At 46.5% G+C, this 25,101-nt stretch overlaps 1 protein-coding gene across 1 annotated transcript; it reads right to left on the bottom strand.

Annotated features, from left to right (window-relative positions):
- Positions 1 to 1,161: 1,161 nt before the first annotated feature.
- Positions 1,162 to 25,101, bottom strand: LOC116948099 (basal cell adhesion molecule-like). Its single transcript, XM_032964443.2, has 12 exons — positions 24,779 to 25,101; positions 22,760 to 22,908; positions 20,243 to 20,453; positions 16,904 to 16,980; positions 15,455 to 15,536; positions 13,456 to 13,629; positions 11,554 to 11,675; positions 10,758 to 10,920; positions 8,946 to 9,064; positions 7,278 to 7,413; positions 6,660 to 6,816; positions 1,162 to 5,246 (listed from the first exon to the last, which is right to left on the bottom strand). Exons 1-12 carry the CDS (start codon positions 24,825 to 24,827, stop codon positions 5,159 to 5,161), a joined length of 1,527 nt encoding a protein of 508 aa, XP_032820334.2. The 5' UTR covers positions 24,828 to 25,101; the 3' UTR covers positions 1,162 to 5,158.

Raw genomic sequence — 25,101 nt, 5'->3', positions numbered from 1 at the left:
CAAGTTTCTGTCCGTGGTGCTAACGTTAAGAAAAAAAACGCCACTTTTTTCAAATTTTATTGCTGTGGTTTTCACACCTGATGATGATTGCTTGTGTTGCAGTTGAAACGTCGTGAGAATTTTATTGTTTTATTTGTATTCTTTTATTGTTTCCCTTCTACGTGACTTTACCGAAAGAACCAAGAATATATATTGTTGAAAGTTTAATAAAAAAATATATACCGATGAAACATAGAAACAAAGATCATGCCACAGGAATAATCTTGATTTGAAGCTTTCGTGACTGTAAGAATTACTCTTTGGTTCTTTCGGTAAAGTCACGTAGAAATAAAATAAATAAAATAATAGAGTACGACGTTTCGATTGCAACACAAGCAACCGTCATCAGGTAGAACTAAATTTGAGAGAGAGACAAAACACAAACGCACCTCTCTCTCTGCCCCACCTCTCTCTCTATTTAAGGCCTCGACACAGAGGCATTGGGTCTCTATGTGTCTATGTTGTGTGTCTCTCTCTGCTTGTGTGTCTGTCTGTGTGTCTCCGTGTCTGTGTTTTTTTTCTCTCTCTCAAATTTAGTTCTACCTGATGACGGTTGCTTGTGTTGCAATCGAAACGTCGTACTCTATTATTTTATTTATTTTCTTTCTAAGTGACTTTACCGAAAGAACCAAACAGTAATGCCAGAGAAATGTTTTATAATCCGGATATTACGGTAATTTTCCATTTTAGGAGTCCAGTGTGATGCACCCGATGATGCCTTTCACATCATCATCCATGGTCAATCCACTGCTGGATGAAGACCTGCCTAAACCAGCGCCACCTCTCCGCTATCCTGCGATGTAATAATTATCAGTACACGAATAGATTTCTTCACTCCGATATCCTCAGTCGAAGTCCTCTCGAACACATTCCATCCCTTAACTGTCTCTTCGTTGTTATCCTTGACCATCAATCAATATTTCTACCTGGGGTAATTTGCGTGCGAATGGAAAGTCCAATTTCAAATGAATGTCGGTGGTTGGTTTGTGTGGACAGACATGGACCAGGGATGGGCCCTGAGGCCTACTCAGCTTACCCATCGCTGAGCAAACAAAATTATTGTTGCTTCGGCTGGGGCAGGGGATGCACGGAGGCTTCAACAAAATCAGACATGACAGAGAATGTGGTAACAGATGCATATTTATTCACTTCGTTGAAAATAACGGCACGTGCTCATTATGCATACACAATAAGATTGTGACGGTTAAATTTTGATTTAAAGCTTTCGTGACTGCAGGGATTCATATTCTTAGTTCTTTCGGTAAAGTCACCACGTAGAAGGGAAACAACAATTATTTTATTGTTTCCCTTCTACGTGACTTTACCGAAAGAACCAAGAATATAATGTGACGGTGTTTACTTCGTCGCAAGTTTACGCACTTTCGAGCGAAAATGAGATCGCTAATGGAGGAAGACATCCGACGTGTACTATCTCTAAGAGTACAGTGCTTAATTAAAACATTTACTCAAGCAAGCTCCATTGGGTTTCAAGACTCCTTTTAGGTTGCGAGGGTGATGACACCAGGGTACCTGGAACACCCACCGTAAATACCCGGCAAAAAACATTAAAACGGTACAAAAGCCGCTCTCTCATATATGTGGATTTCGCGTCGTACCGCGCGTTGTCCGGCAACATGTCCAACTTACCGCGTAGGCTTTCGCGAACCAATATTAAATATTATCCACAATAAAGGTTTTTTTTTTCTTTTTCCGGGGGTTATAATGGCGTAAATAGAAATGCGTCGTGAAACCCGAAAATAGTGAACGTCGCACTCGAATTGTAAATGTTGTGGATTTACTCTCCAACAAACCGTTGTGCTGAAGTAGTGACATTCTAGATTTGAAGCTTTCGTGACAGCAAGGAAGAACCAAGAATATGAATCCCTGCAGTCACGAAAGCTTTAAATCAAAATTATACTCTTTGTTTTTTTCTGTAAAGTCACGTAGACAAAATAAAATAAAACAACTAAATTAAATCACGACGTTTCGCAGGCAACACAAGCTTCCGTCTTCAGGTGGAACAGTCACAGCACAATAGCTGTACCAAGTGACTAATTGGCATGTTTTGTTTTCGTGACAAAGCTTACTAACTACTGGCTGCATTGGGCGGTGGCGGGTTTAACGACACTTTTACATTCACGCAATCTCACCCCCCCCCCCCCCCAAAAAAACCCCTCTATTATAGATAACAAGTCCGACGTTTCGCTCCACGTGCTGGGAGCCTCTCTCCCAGCTTCGTCCTGAAGAAGCTCTCAGCACGTGCAGCGAAACGTCAGACATCGTGCCGAGCAAAACAAATGCGCGGCACGACCCGAAAACGCACATCGGAGAGATCTGTACAGCACAACCACGTGAACTCACGGCCAACGGCGCAGTCGCAGTTACACGACGCACGGAATAGGTTAGAAAATAACAAAGCAATTCTAAGTGAACAGCAGTACGAGCAACATACTGTGGATCTGCTCACGTTAATGGTGCTGGTGCCCCAAGACCGGTGATGGTAATTTTAAGACATGAGCAGTCAAATCCGGTATGGTGTTTATGCCCTGTTCAATAAAATTATACCAATCTGGTCACATGCACAGACAGACACGCAAATGCCGACCGCTAATGTTGAGTATTTCATTGTACTCAAGTATCGCAAACATTAATTTAAGACAACAAAAATAGAATAAGGAACACAGTATGTACAGCACAACAAACGCATCGGTACAGGGGCACCCCTGCATTCACGGCAGGGTGACCGGACGTCTTGGAAGATGTAAGGGTACCCGCATAGGTACAGGGGCACCCCTGCATTCACTGCAGGACGTCTTGGAAGATGTAAGGGTACCCACACTTTACCCCACCACACTCGATATGCCCATCGACTGCCCATCGACTGTGGTTGCACTTCCGGCTAAACAGAGCGGCGGGGGAGGGAGGGAGCAGGGATTCAAGAAACGTTCCCTGCCGCGCCCGGAGATCGACCGCACATCCCCCGATTAGCACGGTTGGCTTAGGTAGGGCGCGAAAGAAGTTCAACATACACCAGTGTCCTCCACTGCAAGGCCACCGTGCGGACCTTAGTGGCCTTAAGTGCGGCCCCTGACAGAACATAACACGTGACAACACAGACTGTAGGGGCAAGTGCTGTTAGCGAGCACCTATGATGGCCATAACGGTACACGGGGGGGGGGGGGGTGGGTGGCCACCACCACGCCCGGCCGCCTTTGTCTCCCCAGTGGCGATGTTGACACACCCACACCAGGTACTCAATTTGAGGCTGAGTCGACCTAGGGGAGGCCCAGGACCGATTCAGATAATCGTCACCGGTGTTGGCCATGAGCGGGAATCGAACCCAGGTTGCCGGGTTCGTAGGGCAGCGCGCTAACCGCTGCACCACCGCTCCCCACGACAACACACCGCCGCCACCACCACCACCATCATCATCGTCGTTCTGTCACAAACCCCAATGGTTTCAAGTGGTGTGGCGGCCCTCGCACTGACGACGTCTAATCGGCGAAAGTGAACACCCACCACCAGTGCCGGATTAAGCTAGTGCGGGGCCTGGAGCGTTGTTATAAAGGGGCCCTAAATAACAAAAAAGACGTAAATATTAAAACACACACATTTTTTTACTTGCACAGTAAAGTAATTGTATTTTTTCATTTGCTATACAGCCAAATAATACGACAAATCGCTAACCGTAAACACACAGGCGTTCGTAAAAGTTGAAGGGCGGTATAGTACTATAGTAATAGAGCAAGTGCAGAATCACTGAACCGAAATTGATAGCTTGAAAGCATTTAGCGCGGGGCGCTTGAAAGTGCGGGGCCCGTAGTAGTAGCTACTACACGTGTAGTAGCTACTACACGTGTAGTAGCTACTACACGTGTAGTAGCTACTACACGTGTAGTAGCTAGTAGCTACTGTAGTAGCTACTACAGTAGCTAGTAGCTACTGTAGTAGCTAGTAGCTACTACAGTAGCTACTACACGTGTAGTAGCTACTTTTGCTACTCGGATAAACCGGCACTGCCCCACCTCCTCTGAAATGTCGTGAAGAACACTGACATACATACACAGGCCGTACGAACCGGCGACCAACACACCGGCGTGCTGTACTAGTGACGAATTGGCCACCTTCTGTTAACGTGACAACCCTTACCAGTTGGCTGTGTCGGGTGGTGGCGGGTTTGACGACACATTTATATATTTACGCGATCTAACCCCCCAAAAAAAACCTCTACCATGGATGTCCGGCGTGTTCGCCACAGACACCAGCAAAAGTCGCCTTCCAGTGTCACCACACCTCGTTGACGATTGCCGAATGTGGCCACCACGAGCGAATTACGTCTCGCAAATGTCACAGCAATACGAGCAGAAGGTGGCCCCCCTTCGGTGCTGTGGGGATTTTGTTTGTATCTTTGTCAGGCGCGCCGTGATGGCAGTTAATTATCGTTATTAGCACGCTTATTTACCCAGAAATGCCTCGCTGAGTCTCAACTGGTTCTTTTCTTTCCCCCCAGGAGGTCTCCTGCCAGGTCAGGGAGTCGTTGACCTTCGACTCTGCCGCCGCACGCGATGCCTCCTCAAGGGCTTTGCCTCGTGGCCGTCGTTTATGAAGGAGGGACCCCCCCCTCCACCACCGTCTCGTGTTCACCACGCAGTGCATTGTGGCTCTTGAAATATTGAGGCGGTTTATTTTAATTTACCGAATTAGAAATGAAATGTCTCTTCTCGTTATTTCGGTTGCCGACCCCCTGTGCGAGGTTTTCACGGCAGGAGGATGATGACTTCTGCTGCTGCTGTGGTGGTATTCCCAAATTTGAGTTTTTCTAATTTTGGGGGCAAAACGTGTTTTTTTTTTCCTCACCACGACGATGCTTTGCATGGGGTGTATAGCGACGCATCGAATCGCCGATTGAAATCGACCCTTACGGCCATGAAGCACGCGTGGAATCAAGCGTGTTGGCCATCGATTGTTGTTTGTGTATAAGTACTAGATCACCCACGCGGCCTAGTTTAGGCGTCGCAATGCGCATTAATCACGATTAATTATTCCACAGAAACGTACGCCCCTGAATTGTAACGACGACCGAGTCATCGACGGCCCAATGATGCCGCTTTGCCGCTCTTTAGTGCGTGTGGTCTTGAGGGATGTTCACCGCAACGCCGTTACCCGCAGCCTCCTTCCCGTTGCTGCTTTCGGGTTTCACTTCGCGCCTACGGAAAATACAAACGCGTGAAAAAAGAGCCACGCCTGTGTGTGTGCGCGCGCGTGTTTTCGTTACCAAAAACATCTCATCGTATCTTATACGGATTTATACAGCGCCTTGTTCCAAGGGTAGTGGTAGGGGTAGTGATAAGGGTTGGGGTAGTGATGGGGGTTGGGGTAGTGGTAGGGGTGGGGGTAGTGGTAGGGGTTGGGGTAGTGGTAGAGGTTGGGGTAGGAGTTGTGGAAGTGACAGGGGTTGGGGTAGTGGTAGAGGTTGGGGTAGTGATAGAGGTTGGGGGTAGTGGTAGGGGTAGTGATAGGGGTTGGGGTAGTGATAGGGGTTGGGGTAGTGATATGGGTTGGGGTAGTGGTAGGGGTTGTGGTAGTGACAGGGGCTGGGGTAGTGATAGGGGTTGGGGTAGTGGTAGAGGTTGGGGTAGTGACAGGGGTTGGGGTAGTGGTAGGGGTTGGGGTAGTGATATGGGTTGGGGTAGTGATAGGGGTTGGGGTAGTGATAGGGGTTGGGGTAGTGGTAGGGGTAGTGGTAGGGGTTGTGGAAGTGACAGGGGTTGGGGTAGTGACAGGGGTTGGGGTAGTGATAGGGGTTGGGGTAGTGGTAGGGGTTGTGGTAGTGACAGGGGTTGGGGTAGTTATAGGGGTAGTGACAGGGGCTGGGGTAGTCATAGTTATAAAGGTAGCGACAGGGGTAGTGGTAGGGGTTGTGGTAGTGACAGGGGTTGTGGTAGTTATAGGGCTAGTGACAGGGGCTGGTGTATGTACAGTTATAAAGGTAGCGACAGGGGTAGTGACAGGGGTTGTGGTAGTTATAGTTATAAAGGTAGCGATAGGGGTAGTGATAGGGGTTGGGGTGGTGGTAGGGGTTGTGGTAGTGACAGGGGGTGGGGTAGTTATAGTTATAAAGGCAGCGACAGGGGTAGTGGTAGGGGTTGTGGTAGTGACAGGGGCTGGGGTAGTCATAGTTATAAAGGTAGCGACAGGGGTAGTGACAGGGGTTGGGGTAGTGGTAGTTACAGGGGTAGTGACAGGGGTCGTGGTAGGACTGGTCGTAGCTGCAAGGTGGGTGCAGGGGGTAGCAGCAGGATGGCTATCGGGAGACGAGATGGATTGTAAGGGAGGCACGGCAGCAGGCTCTGGTGAAGATGCCTTGCTCTGTGTGCTGCAGTGGGAGTTGGTTCCAGTGAAGGGGAGCAGGAAGGGAGAAGGAACGAGAGAGTGAGACTGGGCGCAGAGCGAGGGAGGCACAGAGAGGGACAGTATCGATGGCATAGGGGAGAACCTGCGAATAAAGTAAGGTCACAATTCGAACCGTGCATCGGTAATTCACTGTCCATTTCACTAGAAAACGCTGCGTGAGGATTGTATAGTCCAACTAATGACTTTTACTTTATTGATTAACTTACATTGTTGAAGCAACTTCTGAGCTTCTTTTCCGAGAGCATTTTTTGCAGCAGACGACGGCGATTATGACGGAAGCCACCAAAAAAATGAGTGCTCCCCCAGCAATAGCCGATGCTTCTTTCCACATATCTTTCAGCCAAGACAAACGATCCACTGATGCTGAAAATAAAAAGGCATTCGGAGGAAGAGAAAAAACCCCCAGAGAATACGCGGAAATTAAATGTAATTCATTCTAACAGACAAAGCCCAGAGGGCCAGAGATGTCTGTGTCCTCAGCTATGATAATGTTAAATGCTGTACTCATAAATGGGGTTGGGCCAAGCATCCCAGTATAGGACCACAGAGCTTGGGTAATTGTTGTTATCAGTGCTGGCTGTGAGTTTTCAGTGCCAGTCTGAATCGTCATCTTTCTCCTTCTGAGAGTGAACGAATACTGTGCGTGCTGCACATTGTAAATTGTCACCATGATCACATGTTAAATCTTGACTTAACGCTTTCGTGACTGCAGGAATTAATATTCTTTGGGTCTTTCGGTAAAGTCACGTAGATAGGTTCAAAGAACATGATCACATGTGTTAACAATGGACATGCTGGTAAGGTAATTATAATGGTGGACTTACGTTTTTGGAAGATAAGGCCTTTTGCTGTCCCAATGGAGTTCCTCGCTATGCAAGCAGTGACTCCTGCGCTCTCTGCTGATTCCGAAATCACTATTGTATCCATGACCGTCGTTTCATTGAGCACTTTAGCCGTTGTCTGTATATGCAGAGAGCATTGTATCTTAGCTCACAGGTTGTTTGATGACCCTCCAGTCTCACTCAATCAATGTAACGAGTCCTCTTTATCATCATCGCAATCATCATCATCATCGTGTACTGCTTTATTTATACCGCACCTCCAAAGCAGTATCTCCAGACACCAGGACAAGGGGAATTTAAGATAATTACTCAGTAAGGAAGACCAAACACAGAAGACGCAATGTGCACGACATATAAAACAGAACAGTGAAATGCTAAAGTGTGCACGAGGGGTGATGCCTGGTGGACAAGACCGGTGGCAGAATGGCAGCCAAATGAGAGGGACGTGCCCCAGGGGAGAGCCGCCGCGGACGTGGATCATCGAGATCAGCTCACGCGCGGAAGCGAGCTGGGGCGCGAGGGATTGCACCAACGTGGGGAGGCCGTCATCCAGCAGTGAATCGGTTTTCACCACTGTCAGAGCAGTCCCCAATTCGTTCATTATTTAAATGCAGTGCTTTGCATATGCGGCATAATTGTTACGGCGCATTTGTGTTGACGTCTGACCACCGGTACGTTGTATACGGGCTGACTTTGGCTTCTCATGACTCTTTAATTGCTACTTATGTGATTACTGTTCCTATTAACTTTACTCGTTAAGCTAAAAACTCAAACTAAACTATGTTTAAATTTTACAAGGTAAGCCCCACTGAGCTTTTGTTCAAAAGTGACCTGGCCACAAATGACAGCTCAACGAAGCGGCTTGTCACGTGGACATCTCTAACAGCCAATTACTCTATACGTGTGACGTTGATTCGACAAATAAATATAAATTATTAAGTGTGGAGGGGAAAAAAATGGAGGACCTGGAGAAAAATCCCAGCGACAACGGGGAGAGAACATGCAAACTCCTAATATACATGCGTCAGGATCGGGATCGAACCCGCGACCTCCTGTATACCAGGTGAGGTAGTTAACATTTCGCCACCTTTGGTGAGGACTCGTCCCACCCACGCCGTGTCCGACCACCACTAGGCAGGTCAACACACTCCTCTCTGTTTATTTTTTTGGCCTTCGCTGCTAAACTTTGAAATTCCCCACACAAAATATATTTTCCCAAAAACTTGTAACCTTACTCGATTGAAGAAATCCATTAACTCTTTGTCCATTAAAACTTGAGATCTGCTGAAAGCTTGGTGATTTGGGCCTTTGGGCCTGTGTGATCAGCAGCCTTGATTTAAAAAGGAAAAAGTAATGGGATAACGAGTACATATGGAATTGAGTCGAAAGGTGCATCTTTTTCACAGGTCAAGCCCAGACACATTTCTCAGTCCACCCAGGTCTATTGAAACTGTGCAGCACACTGGAATAAAGTTCACCACAACACCGGTATCAGAACCAATCGATTCCTGCTGCCGTAACACACAGATGCCGATTCATGGATATTCCGGGTCAGCCTCAGCCAGGTGGCAACCCGGATTTACACGTGCACATGATCAAAGTAGACTCCCACTGAAGAGAATTAAAAAAAAAAACGACTTCACACATTACCGTTGCTTTGGAGGGATTCCACTCGATGGTAGGCCTGGGATGTCCCACGGCCGTGCAAGAGAAACGCATCCAACCGTTCATAACGGTGGATTCATTTTTCAAAGTGACCACTGGCTGGTCTGAAAAAGAACATCAGCAGTGCAAACATGAGGACTTCGAAAACACAGCAAGTTTTAGCAGACCCCAACAGTGGCGGTTTTCCTCTTTAGCTACGAAAAAAAGATCCCACCCAAAAAAAATATCCCAGAGCCTGTGGTTTCAAATTTCACATTCGTATTTTGGGTGACCGGTGTCCATTTCACCCAGAATGTACCCAATCTAATACAATCTCGGAAGCTAAGGAGAGTTGAGTCCGGATAGTACTTGGATGGGTAACCACCATGCACAAAATAGATTATGATAAGTCACGCGATAGGCAGCAGAGGCAGTGCAACCAAATCCACTACTGTACTGTACTTATATGCTCTCACGTCTCTGTTCCCCGCCTTCAGAAACCCACACTGACCAGCGTGGTGAAATGTGGTCAATTAAACCCCCATGATCTGCATTGCGTGGGGAGGCATTCATCCAGCAGTGAATGTACAACGGCCTGTACATGCACATGTGTTTTCTTTCTCCACAGGTCAATAATTGTTGCATAATTGAATATACACACAAAGTGGAACTCACTTCTGTTCACTTCGTGATTAGCTGAGTCAACACCCAACCGGGATTTGAACTGCACATTTCCAATATAGAGTTGACCACTCCAATTACAGTGTAATGACTCGGACGACGAAGTGTAGTCTAGCACAAGTCGGACACGAGGCAGTTGTGGGAGGCACCTCCCATCTTTATTTGTAACTCTCCTCGGCCGTTCACACTCACAGGATCGCCTCCTCTCTCGACCACGTTGCCGTACTGCCCGGCCTAGACACAACCCTGACCGCGTTGCACTGACGGCGGCGACCGAGACAGCCAACTACTGTCCGGCCGCGCAATGATCGGGCAAATCTGGCAGCGACGAAGGCAGCAAAGACGACAGCAACAACGAGACGAGTCCACTCCCACAACCGGCAGCCCGGAGCTCTCGCTCTCCGCTGCTTTTATTTCTACTCGGCGCGGCCTGCCTCCGCCCTGGCCGCGCCTCCCTTCTCGAACCCGCTAGCGGGTTCCGGGGGCTTCCCGATGGGGTCTTCCGTGACCCTTGCCCCAGTTCCTCCGCCCTGCCGGCACACCCACCGTGTATGTGCTCAACGGCGTGTGCGGTAACTGTCCACCGCAGTTGCCGCCGCTGGACAGCAGTCGGCGCGGTGTCGATACAGAAGTACTTGGAGCCACTTTATTGACACAGAACAATCTAGGTCCGGGCTTCGTGCTTGAACTTGAAGCTGTGCTATTCCTCGAACGTCCCCTCCCCTTGTGCTTCTGCCCTTTTATAGCGCACCAGTCCCCTTTATCCACTGTCCCCTCACTGCATTAACCTGAGCCAATCCCTGTCCTTCTCCTCTAACGGATCCCAACCGTCACCTCTGACCTCTGGGTTCCACTCGTGTTTCCCGCCTATTCTCATTCCAACCCTTTTCTCCAATCACTCCAAAGTCTGCCTCCAGACCAATCCCTGTGGAGGTATCTTTCCGCCAATCAGAGACCTTGGTTTAACTTTGAAGAGCCGTTAGGCTGCGCATTGGCATGGGGTAATTTTTCAGTCATTACAACAGCGCCAACCAGCCAGATCGTATTTCGTGTAACCACAGTGCCAACCAGCCTGCAACATATACCAACCGGTCAGATCTAGTTTAAAAAGCTAAGGCCGTTAATATAAATACTCACAGGACACAGTGATGGATGCAATGCCTGGTTTCAGGTTGGTCATGGTCCTATCTTGCCATGTCACCTGGCATCTGTATTTGCCACTCTGTGACCTCGTGATGCGAGCCAGGTGGAGCTGATTTCCATTCACGCCCTTTGTAATTGGCTTGTTTGTATCCGGCATCTGTATCAACAACAGCAGCAGCAGCTTCAGCATCACTGAGTTCCCCATTGGTAACTTTCCGCATCACATTTGTGGAGTGCACATCTTTTGGAATTATCATTATCGTCAGCAATGGTCAATCCACCAGTGAGTGGATGAAGGCCCCACGGAGGCAGATATGGTCGCGTGGATTTTTGCTCCAGGCCCTCCGGTATTTTCCTTCACATTTAGAAACATACGTTTAGAGTATTTGGCTGATATAAATTTCCACGTGATAAAGCCACGTTGTTGAGCTATCATTTGTGGCCAGGTCCCTTCTGAAAAAGAGCTACATAGTTCAGTGGGCCTTACCTGGTAAAATAAAAAGTAGTTTAGTGTAAAACCTCTGAGATGCCTTCAAGTGATGTCTCGTCCATGCACAGCAGAGGGCAGCACTTTCCATTCTCTCTGCGTATGGAGTGGGGTACGTTGCATGACAATCCGAATTTAGCCAAATCGCAGAACCGAAATGAATGTGATGTTTTTTTTGGTGTGTGCAGTCAATAGCGCTCAGGCTGAGACAACGTCTACACTTGAGAACGGGGTTTCATCACTTGATTCGAACCCATGACCTCAGCATTGTCGGCTCGGGGCTTGGACCACTTGTGAGCTCACCTTGTAAAATGTGTAGCTGGGCGGAGGGTTTGCGTTGGCATTGCATGTGAGCGTGGCGTTTCCATCCTCCTGAACATTCCCGTGTTGAGGCTCCACTGTTATGAACACACTCGCTGGAGGAACTGATAAAACAAAACGAGAAAAAGCATTTGAATTCAAGGTTGCCACCACACCTCTCGATTTGCGTCCCTTTGCTAGAATACTCAGCTGGTGAACAGTTAACTACCGAACACCCAAAGCCTGTCTGCACTTGGTCTCCCAATTGAATTGCAACCGGAACCAAGGCCATAATAATAATAATTATCGGGGGACACACATCCCCCCCAATAATCAAATATGGTGAAAATGTCCCCCCCAAAATATTGCTATAAACAATATATATTAAAAACAATTCTGCTATGTAAATAAAAACAACAATTTGGTAAACCTTGGCCACAATATCTGGACTTGTCTTCATATAACAATGCATAGATTTCTGTTTCTATGATTGTGGTTATGGTTGTACTTTATAAATCCCTAATTTCTGCCATTACATACAATGAAACAAGAAAAGGTAAAAAAGAAAAAAAAAACAGATCCCAGGCGTTAGTGAATTTTTTAATATTTGAGGCAGGAAATGAGTTTTCAAATTTAGATTTTTTTTCTGGGGGGGGGGGGGGGTGCCTAGACCTCCTGGAAGATTTGGTCCCCCCCAATGATGGCCCCATGGCTACGGCCTTGACCGGAACAGTCCGGAATGATGTTCCCGGAATTATTTTGCACACTCAGCCACATCCATCTCGCCTTGCTTTGTCCTCACAGTCGTTATAAAGCTGCTGATAGGATTATAGGGCACAGAAATATAGGATCGTTATGGATGTGTACTTTGGTAGTGCCAAACTCCAATAATATCCACTCTAAGTTGGCTTATCGACGTTAATGTATCGGAAAATGTTGATTGGGAAATTAAACATCGCCATTGGGAGACGGAGGTGGCCGGGCGTGGTGCTGGCCACCCACCCCCTCGTGTGCCGTGCCAGCCTTAGCAAGCGCTCGCAAGCAGCACATGCCCCAAAAGTATGTCAAATGTTAAGGCTGCACGTGGGATCTTTGATCAGATTTGCGCAACTTTATTGACACCAGATAATACTTTGGGGTGCGTCTTACTTTCCAGAACGTCTCATAATGCATTGAATACAGTATGGAGAACCATTAACTTGTTTAACTTGGGCACGTCTATTCTCCTACATTACTTTGCAAGTGGAGAACTTGCCAATAATATTACAAGACTCGTCAGAGTAACCCCAACTTTAAATCCGGCCAGTCGGGATGCTTGCCCATTAGGGGGCCCTATGCAGAAACAATTCCACCCCCCTCTTGCCGCCCCCCTTTTAACTTATCAAATTCCTTGTGAGATGACAGAAGAGATAGACACAAGAGATGTAGCGAGATAAGAGGAACGTAAACAACAACAGAAAGATGTGGTGAGATGAGAGACCTGCGATGCAGATAAGACATAGATAAGAGAGATTCATTGTATTTTGACGTTAATATGAATTTCATATTTATTACAATTTCAGCTGATATTTGATGTATCCATATTTTGCATATATCCAGGGCTCCTTGAGCTACTTGGGGCCCAGCGTAGCTTTAGTTCGCTTCTGCCTAGTGCAGCCACTGAACTCAGTATCAACAGAAACCATTTAGGTTTTTTTAAAATCCAGAAGCCCATACACACACACTAAACTACACCCCAAGAATGTATCTATGTATTTTTTACTTCTTTTGCTCTGTTACGTAGCCAATCGTGTAATCGGCGTACCGTCATGTAAATGAGCGCACGCCGATTTACACGAGTACCCTCATGTAGCGTACCCGCACGAAAATCTACGCGGAATATGAATGCACATCAGAGCCACCTACACATCAGAGTCAGAGTCGCTTTGGAAGACACCATGGAGATGGACTCCCCAGGAATGTGGTACGACGCCTTGCAGAAGAACTGCGATCCATGATCGTGTATTCTTGGTTTATATCTCAAGGTAGATCGCACGGTCCACTTGCCAGAATCCTCGGTTACGGTTTCAGTGACATTATCTAAACAACAAACGAGAAAACAAAAATGCGGCGCATTAAAGTCACGCTTAATTAAGCACAACTTAAACAGTGTGACAACCACGACTCGTGGCATACCGGCGACTTGCAATTGAGTGCGGGAATTAATCACCAACACGCCATCTGTTTTGCCAGCAAGAAGGCGAAGGTGCAGCCCCTGCAATTGCTTGCTAGCACCGCTGATTGCAGAAGGGCCGCTGCTAAAGGGAGCTCTCGAGACGTCGCATGAGCTCCATCTAGAGTCCAGGGGTCGGCAACCTGGGACTCCGGAGTCGCACGTGGCTCTTTAAGGACTGCAATGCGGCTCTTGAAATAAAAAAAAAACAATACATATATAATGTCTCGACTTGTTATTTTGGCTGCCGACCCCTGACCACGGAAGTCGCGTTTGCCGTGGGAGCCCAGTTCACCATGGGCAGGACTGCTTCGTGAGACGTTGTTTATTAAGGACCCACCGTCTCGTGATCACATGCATTGCGGAGCTTGAAATATTGTGTTTTTGTTTTACCGAATTAGAAAATGAATGGCTCTTCTTGTCGTTTGGGTTGCCAACCCTGATCTCTGTGGTCCTTTGGCCTACTCTTCCACGCTGGGCCAAACATCTTGGAAGAGTTTTGATTTAAAGCTTTCGTGACTGCAGGGATTCATATTCTTGGTTCTTTCGGTAAAGTCACCACGTAGAAGAGAAACAATAAAATAATAAAAATTAAAAACAATAAAATTCTCACGACGTTTCGACTGCAACACAAGCAATCATCATCAGGCGTGAATACCACGGCAAGAAAATTGTATTATTGTATTGTTTCCCTTCTACGTGGTGACTTTACCGAAAGAACCAAGAACATCTTGGAAGAGGTTGGAGTGCCCACAATTTACCCTACCACACGCGAAATCCCATTCACATAAGTGTGGTGTGCTCATTCACTGTGCACTGCTGAATGGACAGAGGTCGCAGAGGTAGGATCTAAGAAACTTGCTCCATTGTTTCAGCTGCCAGGCCGGCGAGATTGAATCGACCCAGCGACCTTTAGATTGCATGTCCATTGTGCTGACCATTACACAGTGGCTGTACGAACCCTGAACATAGCAATAGTCTTATTGTACCCACTTCTTGTACAATTTAATGATCAATGAGATCATCACCACGATCCATGGGCAGATAGCCCGCAGGTGTCCACTGCACATTTCGTCACTGGTTTCCACTTTCCTCTGTCTTGTGCCAATCTGCTCAAGAAGTGGCCACATCTTTCTGGCACCAATCTCTTCTTATGTCGTCGTCAAGCCCTTCTCCGTTAGGATCTTCCTCTCTGTCCGGTTCCTTCCATTTTTCCGAACAGCACACTTTTATATTCATATTCTTAGCTCTTTCGGTAAAGTCACGTTGAAGGGAAACAATAAAATAATAAGATATATATAAAACAATAAACATTCTCACGACGTTTCGACCATAACACAAACGGTCATCATCAGGTGTGAAAAGCAACGGCAAGAAACATTTGAAAGAAGTGGCGGTCTGCATTTATTTATTTTCAAACGGTGTTTTTATTTATTTATAAAAAAAAAGTTAGCACCACGACCAGCGATTTGGCAGTTTGTTTAGAAGGACGAGTCCATCTATGTTCTGCACACTTTTAATTTTCCCGTTCTTGTCCATCCTACGTAAAGTGTCCAAACAGTGCCGGTGTCCTTTTCGTCACTACCCGCACCATCCTCTACGTGCGAACTCGTTCTCACTTCAATGATTATGAGATTAGGTGTTAGGTTATTTGGTTGTAGTACAAGCAAAACAGAAATATAATTGCCTCACCTTGTAGAATGGGGATTTCACTCTTGTACCAGGTCACCGATGATGGCTTGGGGTGGCCATTCTTTAAAACGCATGTCCCAATCTGTAAATGAAGGCGCTGTTAAAGTTATCCAAATAATAACAACGATGACCTTTGTCATCATCATTTTGCAGACGAGTCAACAACTCAGAGGCGTCTAGCCAAACTCAGGGCTGTTCGAAAGCCTGACCAAACAGATAGAGAGAGGCCTTTAGATGTTACTTAAAAGTCAGAGTGCATTTGATGCTGTGGATGTGCAAATGGATTTGAGAGTTCCACACCGAGGGGGCTGACAGCAGAAAACCGACGTGAGGCTGTCACAGTTTGAGACCTTGATGTGCCCATCTATCACAGACTAAAGTGCCCATCTATCTTTGTGTCCACATAATATCAAGTACGTATTTAAATATAATTTTACAACTTTGCATTAGTATTAGTATGATGTAAACACACTGTACATCTGCACCAATCTATACTGTACCTACTACAATAAACGTGTCAAGGAGCAAGGTAGGCTATTTTGCATATTGCAATATAAAGCCATCAATGTTACCAAGTTCTACAGCTGCTATACGGAAATCTGACTTCACTTATTATGATGCTCAGCTGGGGCAGTGGCACGGCTGAGGGGTATCGCGTTTGCTGCTTATGGCAGAGGCTTGCGGTTCAAACCTCTCGGCCGCCCTGGTTAATCGGGGTGCATGAAACATGAATGCCCGTCGTCTACTTAGCAGTGGACCTAAATATATATTTAGCGACGTTATTCAAAATAGATCACGCCACGTGTTCTGGCCTTGCAGTTCATATTTGCCAAAAAAAATGCCACGTCACTTGCACGTTTGCTTAATTGGGGGAAACTACGTAGCAGACTCCTTCACATTGCAGCCCGATGCTGCTGCAGAGGAACAGCTGCCACTGGGCGGGGGCCCTTTGCAAGACTGCCGCAGCGCAATGTGGTGGTTGAGATGCGACGTGAGGCACTTTGAGCTGCTGAGCAATTAAGTCCCCTTATAAATGCAAAATCCTTATCCTAGAAAACACAAAAGGCTTGTTACAATTTGCAAGGAGCGATGAAGGGAAACACGCCATACATTTTTTGGCATTGTTTGTCCTGCAAGGTTGTCATTGTTCTCAAAAGAAGACAAATTAATCCCCAGTAATTATATTGGGCCATTGTTCTCCAAATACAGTTTGGGGAAAACATCCTCCAGCGTTATTATGATTATCTTCAGCGAAAGTGGTGTCACCTTGTCTGGCTCACGTGTGAGTAGGTATTTATAATACCACGGCGCACTATATATATTTTTAGGATCCACTGCAGACGGTTTACGTTGACGATGTCTGAATGAAGGAGGAGTCTCGTTTTTGGCCAAAATGTGCCGTCGCAAGCCGCGGGAAGCGATGGATCCTCGTGCCATCGCGTGCGGTACCTCCACGCTGCCGTTGGCCTCGAACCGCGTCAGGTCAATGACTTGGTCCGACACTTCGTGTTCGAATTCCGGTTCGACTGCACGCGAAGGCACGGATTTGAAAAGAGCATTCAGGAGACAACAATGTCGAGTCACGGTGGCGAGGTAGATGTTGCCCACCTGTTCCACGGGAAAGTGTACGGCAGAGTCCGTTCTCCGAAAACGCGGTCGTTGAGTCCTTGACGAACAACGCGTTGGGGAAATACCGCGCGAGATTAAATCATATATCATACAGGGTAAAGGCGCAGTCCGTGACAACACGTGAGATGCGTACGCAGGCTGAGCAGAGACTGAGGGCGCGCGTGGGTAGCAGCTAGAAGCATCCAGAAGCATCCCGATGCCTCGTGCGACGCCACGCCGAGGCATCCGCACGACCGCCTATTCCTACTCACGCGACGTCGTTCTGTTCACTCGATCTCGTTGATACTGGTAGGAACCTCCTGGTTATTACACCACCAGCCCACAGGGGAATTATTGTGTCCGTCCGTCCGTCGTGCATCCAAAAATGGGAGGGGTGGGGCTGGGTGGGGAGGGGAGGGTGGGGAGGGGCTGGGTGGGGAGGGAGGGGAGGGGTGGGGAGGGGCTGGGTGGGGAGGGGCTGGGTGGAGAGGGGAGGGTGGGGAGGGGCTGGGTGGGGAGGGGAGGAGGGGATGGGTGGGGGGTGGGGCTGGGTGGGGAGGGGCTGGTCACCCCGTGGTTCCCTTATAAAACGCAACGTTTAACCTACTCACGCCGGCTTGTGCTCGCCCTCACAGTCGGGCATATTTGCGGAATGCACCACGTGGTGCCGCCGTTGACCCTGGCCATTGACCGAGCAACCCAACGTTCCTACCAGCTCCCTCCGCAGGAATCTGTTATCCACTTTGCATCTGCGTTATATCCAATTCGCATCCGCTTTATATGATAAATAAAGTGTTCCCCAATACATTCATCTCGTTATATTGAATTCGCGTCACGAAAACAACACTTGTCACAACAGAACAGAGTGTAATGACGTTCAACACAATCCCCCCCCCCCCTTATAAAGACCATGTTACCCGAACCGTTACCCCAACGTTAGTAGAGCAGTGAGCCCAACCACCTTCCCTTTCTCTTGCCCTGGCCTTTGGCTTGTCGTCCGTGGAACACCTGTACCCCCTCGCTCTCTCTCCCCCTCCCTCGTGATCTGTACCTCCTCGCTCTCTCTCCCCCGTGATCTGTACCCCCTCGCTCTCTCCCCCCCCCTTCCTCCGTGCTCTGTACCGGGCTCAAGACCATACCGATAACCAGATCTCGGTGGTACTAATCAAATCCAGCGACGCTTTCGAAGACAGGTGCCAGACCGTTCGGATCAAACCCAGAGAGTTAGCAAACCCTAGGGTGAGGTAAGTGGCAGACTGAGACCCATCTCGACTCGAGGAAACAATGTTGTTTGGGCCAGGGTCAAATAAGGCTCAAAATGTATCAGGCATTCATGCCACCAAGTGTTACATAAGAGCCATTGCCAGTCAAAAATAGACGAAAACCAGGGAGCGTGTCTGTTCCTGTAAGGACGCACTCTTGCAACTAGCGTCTTGTTGATCTACTTGATAACACAAAATCAGTCATGAGCGTCACTTTAGAGAATATAAGTAACAAAATGAATGAGCACACAACATGCCTCCTTCATCAAAACGTGATAATAGGTTTTTTCCCCCCTTTTATCTGGCAACAAAACAGGTGTTAAGTTATATTCTTGGTTCTTTCGGTAAAGTCACGTTGAAGGGAAACAATAAAATAACAAATCATACATACAACAATAAAATTCTCACGACGTTTCGACTGCAACACAAGCAGTCATCATCAGGTGTGAAAACCAACGGCAAGAAAATTTAAAGAAGTGGCCGTTGGTTTTCACACCTGATGATGAGTGCTTGTGTTGCAGTCGAAACGTCGTGAGAATTTTATTGTTTTATGTATGTTTTGTTATTTTATTGTTTCCCTTCAACGTGGTGACTTTACCGAAAGAACCAAGAATATGAATCACTGCAGTCACGAAAGCTTTAAATCAAAATTTTAGGTGTTAAGTTGTTAAAACACCAAGCTGAAACTTTTTGGCGTCCTCTGGTCTAACACCGTTTGAGACGAGGCTCAAAAGAAAGCTGTCTCTGATGTGGACCAATCAGTTTCAAAGACAATGCCAATATAATTATCTGAGGATGTTTTTGTTTGTTTGCATTTTGACCACAAGTACTGTGGTTAATGCAGACATGATTCCTTGTAAAAGGTTTCAGTTTGGTCTTTTAACAACTTAACACCTGTTTTGTTGCCAGATAAAAGGGGAAAAACCTATTCCTAACATATCTCCTTCATATATTTGGCCCTCCGCATAAAAAAAATACACAAGCATGTCCCGTCAAATCACGAGGACCTCGCGAGAGCGCACAATTTCAGCGGGATTAGTCCACTCTCTCTGAGTCTCTGGATATAATTATTTTTATCTGAAAACGAGTAAATCAATCCTTAGCCAGTGTAGAATAAAACCGGATAGGGGGTTACATTTATTTTTAACATGCACTTCAAATAAAAAAAAATCTACATCTATACGGCATACACTGGATATCAGTGGGCTTGAAATGATGAGGATTTGGATGATGGTTATGTTCTACATTGGTGGTTCTCAGGCGCGTGTGTTGCTCCCCATCCAGGGGCACGTGACAGACTTTTGCCGGGGGGGGGGGGGGGTACAGGCTGCGGCATGGATACCTTGCAGGAGAAATGTCAAATGTTCGCAAGGAACTTAATTACCGCATTGCGGTTGCAAAGGAACACTCACACACGTGAAACAAACTGCCTGGCTGACACTGCATTGACGGCAGTCGTGATTTCGCTGTGCATTATGGTCTTAGTAACCTGGGGGCGGTGGGGGGTGAAGAAGAGCGGGTGTGGGGGAGGGGGCAGTGACCAATGAGGGTCACGATAACCAAAAATATCAAAAAAGAGCCGCTGTTTAACTTAGAACGAATAACAGTGGCGAGATGTTAACTTCCTCGCCTGGTGTACGGGAGTTCGTGGGTTCAATTACGACCCTGACGCCTGCTGTATATTTGGAGTTTGCGTGTCTCTCTCTCCGTGGTCCCGTGCATTTTTCTCCGGGTCCTTCGGTTTTTCCCTCCACATTTAGAATCAACGTGCGTTTAGAGTATTCGGCTGCTAGATTTCCACGCGATAAGCCACTTAGTTGAGCTTTCGTTGGTGGCCAGGTCGCTTCTGAAAAAGAGCTTCATAGCTCAGTGGGCCTTACCTGGTAAAATTAAAATAGTTTACATTAAATTCACTTACCAAACACTTTGACCTCTGCAGTGGCTTCCGATATTCCAAAATTGCCAGAACTGACCTGGCAGATGAACTTCATTTCATCGTCAAACCTCGCACTCTTGATGATGAGGGTGAAATCTTTGTCAACATCAAAAGATAAAATATGGCGATTTTCAAAAAATTTGATGTGGCCTTGCCTGTAATATAATCTGGTTATAGGTTTTTGGTCTTTCACCTGTTGAGGACAGACAAAATATTATTAAGCTTCATTTGTAGCTGCGACATTCGTCAACTCTGAAATATAGTAATTAATAATGATGACGTAGTTCATTCGGTATTCACGTCATTCTTACAGCGCAAGGAAAACCACGAAAAAAGGCGCTTATGTTTCACAGAGTCTGCAGAAGTTTCACCAGCAGGGGGACAACGTTGCAATGTGCAATCCGAAATCAGTAACGTGCAGGTACATTTTAAAAATCTGACAAATTTAGACCAAAGACCCTTGATGAATGATTCACATACCCCGCAATCTACCTATTCAAACAATGCAATCTACAAAGCGGCAAGAGGCCACAGAAGATCTCCATTCACCCATGTGTTATTTGTTTGCAAAACAGACATGGTTTAATGACATGCATATGTCTAAGTTCGTCGAATGTACAGAGCGTTACCTAAATGTCACCGCGGCTCAAGATGCTGCACCTCTGGCATAGCGTTATAAAGGATGCGGCGTTCCTCCGCGGGTGTTTGAAACTAGTTCCTACCAACTGGCCGGGTGGCTCAGCGGTAGAGTGAGCGGCTTGAATTCGGAAAGATAGCGAGTTTGTAATCCTGTTTAAGGGTTGAATCTGGGGCCGATAAAAGAACCTATGGCAGAGGAATGTGGACTTTCCACCACTGGCTCAGGGCTGTTAACAGACCGTGAGTATGACCTCAATGCTCATTTAAGCAGGAAATCACTTTGTTAACAGCGCCTACCACTGCCACCAACACCATAAAATGGCCCTCCCGTTTAAATACAACTACCCAGAGACATTTTAAGATTCAGCACAATCAAACTGACTCCTATTTCAGACGATTGTAATCAGTGAAGCCTGTTTAAATCTCCCTTCTCAAGTCCTCCATTGGCTACTCCATCAGCAACTGTGCCATTCTTTAGAACAGTTTGTAAATAGGCATCATGAGCCGAAGTAAAACAAATGTACCTTGTTTCCAGCAGCCGCGATATTCATATTGATATAATGAATTCAACTTGCTCAAAGCAAACCAGTATTTGCTTACAAACCTAACGGACAGCATGGATGCTGATAGAGTGGCCACTGAGGGTTTGGGGCGGTGGGCTTTATGCTTGACATGTATTTGACCGAACGGTTGCACAACCAAATAGCTCCCAAAATAAACGCGCAACTCAAATCGCCTGCAACTGCTTTGCCCCACATCTGAGCGAGCAGTTGAGCAACAAGGAAATTAAACGACGTGTTCAGGATCGTGACGACCAGCCGTAGTTCGCAAATGTGCGCACGTGATGAACTGATTACAATTGTCGCCGCAAATCGATGAACAGATCGCTTGTTAAACGGTAAAGCTGATGTGATATGAAGAAGGGCCACTGCCCGAAACGTTTATCTTTCAAACCCAGAGTGTTATTGACGAATGTGCTGAGTTCAACGTGAATTGTGCTTGCGCAGCACTGCCAACACGGTATCACTAAATAATGTCAGCCTTGAAAGTAAAGTTTGCCTCCACCGTAAGCAACTGGTTGCGGTTGCTTAGTGTAGGCCATGATCCAATGGAGCAACTTTAGGGCAATTATTCTCGGAAATCGGTACCGATTCTCATTGTAAAAAAAAAGAAAATCCGTTCGCCAAAATCTGAACAAATCTGATCGCAGCGACCCCTCGTGCAAAACCTGGAACTTCAAATTAAAATCGGATCACAGAGGTAACGGGACTGCCTGGCATTGAGTGGGATGTGGATGTCACGCTGCCGCGAGATGGTGTGGTGACATCGTGTGGCTGTTTTGTGAGATTGTCTGGTCAGATCGTGTGAGTGTTTGGTGAGATGTGTGATGAGCCTCTTAGGCATTTCAAAAGATGAATGTCAGCCATAGATTAATTTGCAGTGTATATAACCATTGTTGATAAGCAGACACGCTGATTGACAAGAGTGAACTCTGTTACTCCATTCTGTGGCCCGCCGAGTTACCACAGTCGATCGTTGTTCAGATGTTGACGGTTGCCAGCAAAAATTACCGTAAAATTGTCCTCGTGGATCATTGCCTTAAGCAAACCGAGTTGCATGCAACCGTTGCAGCAAAGTTGTATGCAACTGATCGCCAAGGCGCGGATCAGTCTTCAAATTCACAAGGAGCTGCTGATGGTTGAATATCACTGAACTCCTGAAAGAATGATGTTTTGGTTGGAGTGGCATTTCTCCTCAATTGTATTTACCATCTGCAAAAGCGTTCATACAATTGAATTTTGCCACCAGGCGTGGCTCAAACAGAGGAAAGCAGCTTCTCGGTGTACAGCGAGTACTCACGCAAAACCACACCAAGGTGATTTTAGACTGGTCCAGGTGTTCACCATCTGCGAGTCTCCAATCGCATGGGATTTTGATGTCACCGCCCAGCTTAGCTTCCACCAGAGGTGGCACAGTGACATTCAGGGTCGAGGTGACAGCGTCTCTGACTGTGAATACATGTCGCGACAGCACACACGCACACTTATCAACGCCTGTGCGGTCTGTTCCCCAATAACGCGGGAGCTGCGTACCTTAAGAACACCGCGTTATGGGAAAATCGCGTTATAATAAATGATATTCATAATTAAGGTTTTTGGGTTAGATCGCGTTTATTTATAAATGTGTCGTAACCCTCCACCACCCGACACGGCCAATCAGCAAAAAAAGTGTCACGTTGGGTGGTGGAGGGTTACGACACATTTATAAATAAACGCGATCTAACCCAAAAGCCTTTATTATGAATAATATTGGTCGCGAAAGCCTACGTGTTAAACTGAATAAATGATATATAATATATGGTAAAGCGCAGTCCGCGATAACACGTGGGATATATACGCAGGCTGAATAAAGGCTGAGGCGCGTGGGTAGTGTCTAGAATGATCCAGCAGCATCCCGCCTTGTGCGGTGATGATGATGATGATGCTACACATCCGCTTATTCCTACTTGCGCGATGTAGCTCCGTTTATTGTGGGAGCACTCACGCTCGATTGCTAATTATTGCAATTGAATAGCTTGGCCACCAAACTGATAACAACAACAAAATATTAAATTTCGTTTTTCTTAATTTCATATGGTCACGCCTCGTTTTGGAAAACACTGCATGTATTATAATTTGAAAATGTTCAATGTAATACAATACACAGTATAAGTTGAAGCACAATAATGCAAGAGCCAAGTTCATATGACCGCCAGCCTAACGTTATCATTCCAAAATAAACAGGTCCCTGCAGGGTGGGCTAGTAGGAACATTGGAATTTTGCGCAATTTTATTTTTACACCCCAACAGCACGAGATTTCACTTCGTTAAAGTATTGAAAGGGGACGGACGGACGAACGGACACATTAATCTATTGCAGGCTGGTACACTCAGTTTACAACTTCGTTCCTACCAGTATAATACTACTTGCATTAATACTACGTCCGTAAAATAATGAAATGTCTCAAAAAGCACATTTTTTTAGCCTAGGGGATCCCCGAATGTCAGCTTATAACCTGTGCGCATGCACTACAATACGAATACGGTGATCTAAATTCGAATCTCGCACATGGCTGGCATCAAAAGCCGAGTCATATCTGAGATGGTTCTGCCCCGTTTTCTCCCTTCCTTCTCCTAACTAACAAATTAAACTAAACTTTAAATTTACCAGGTAAGGCCCACTGAGCTATATAGCTATTTTTCAGAAGCGACCTGGCCATCACAAATGATAGCTCTACGAAGTGGCTGTCCGTGTGTGAAATGTATAGCAGCATAAAAATACTCTACACGAACTTTGATTCTAAATGTGCAGGGAAAAACCAGAGGGTCTGGCGAAAAATCCATGCGAACATGCAAACCCCAAAAATACAGGCGTCAGGGTCGGGATCAAACCCACGACCTCCTGCACACCAGGTGAGGGAGTTCACATCTCGCCACTGCGGCGCCCCTACCCACATTGGCCAGCATGGTGACGTATGGCAAAACAACCCCCCTTACTTACATGTCCTGGGACGTGGATTTGCGAAGGGCTGTGAAGAAGTAACCACTATAGTCTGTCTAATGCAGCTGTTATAGTCACAATATTATTTGTTAGCGAAACCTATTTTATGATTATTCACACGTTAAGCTCATTTTAAAAGCTCGTCTTGTACGACTTGATAGTGCGACGCTGATTCGTAATCTCGCTCTCAATAAGTTCCATCAAGTCAGCTGAACAAACCATTTAACGAGCCTAGGTTATACTTTTAAGTCGCGTGCACATACTCGATAGAATCAAGAGCTTGAAACTGTTTTGACATTTTTCCATCAAGCAATGTGACAGTGAAAAATATTTCCTTACCCAAAATCATGACGATAAGAAGAAGACAGTGGGTAACGTAAAAATCCATGCTTGATGATGACGGTGAAATCTGTTCTCATCTAACATATACAAGAAAACAAGCCACAGCAGCAATTTCTCAAATTGAATGTAAAATTTGAGCAGAACGAAGAGCAGGGACCTTCTGCTCGTCTCGAAGCAGTCTGGAGTGCCGGTGGCTGCAATGACCCCAGGTTGGAATTTCCTGATTACGATTTCAAGCAGTGCGGCGAGGCAACTATCACACTGCAGGCTTCTCAGGAAATCCCCTCATTTCGTTTTTTTCTCCTCTCAGAGGCTGTCCC

Source organism: Petromyzon marinus, chromosome 32, assembly GCF_048934315.1.
Source record: "Petromyzon marinus isolate PM22_M1 ecotype Great Lakes invasive population chromosome 32, UKy_Petmar_22M1.pri1.0, whole genome shotgun sequence".
NCBI classification, from domain to species: domain Eukaryota; kingdom Metazoa; phylum Chordata; class Hyperoartia; order Petromyzontiformes; family Petromyzontidae; genus Petromyzon; species Petromyzon marinus.
Note: the sequence above shows the minus strand (reverse complement) of the source record. Positions and strands in the feature narration are given on the sequence as shown.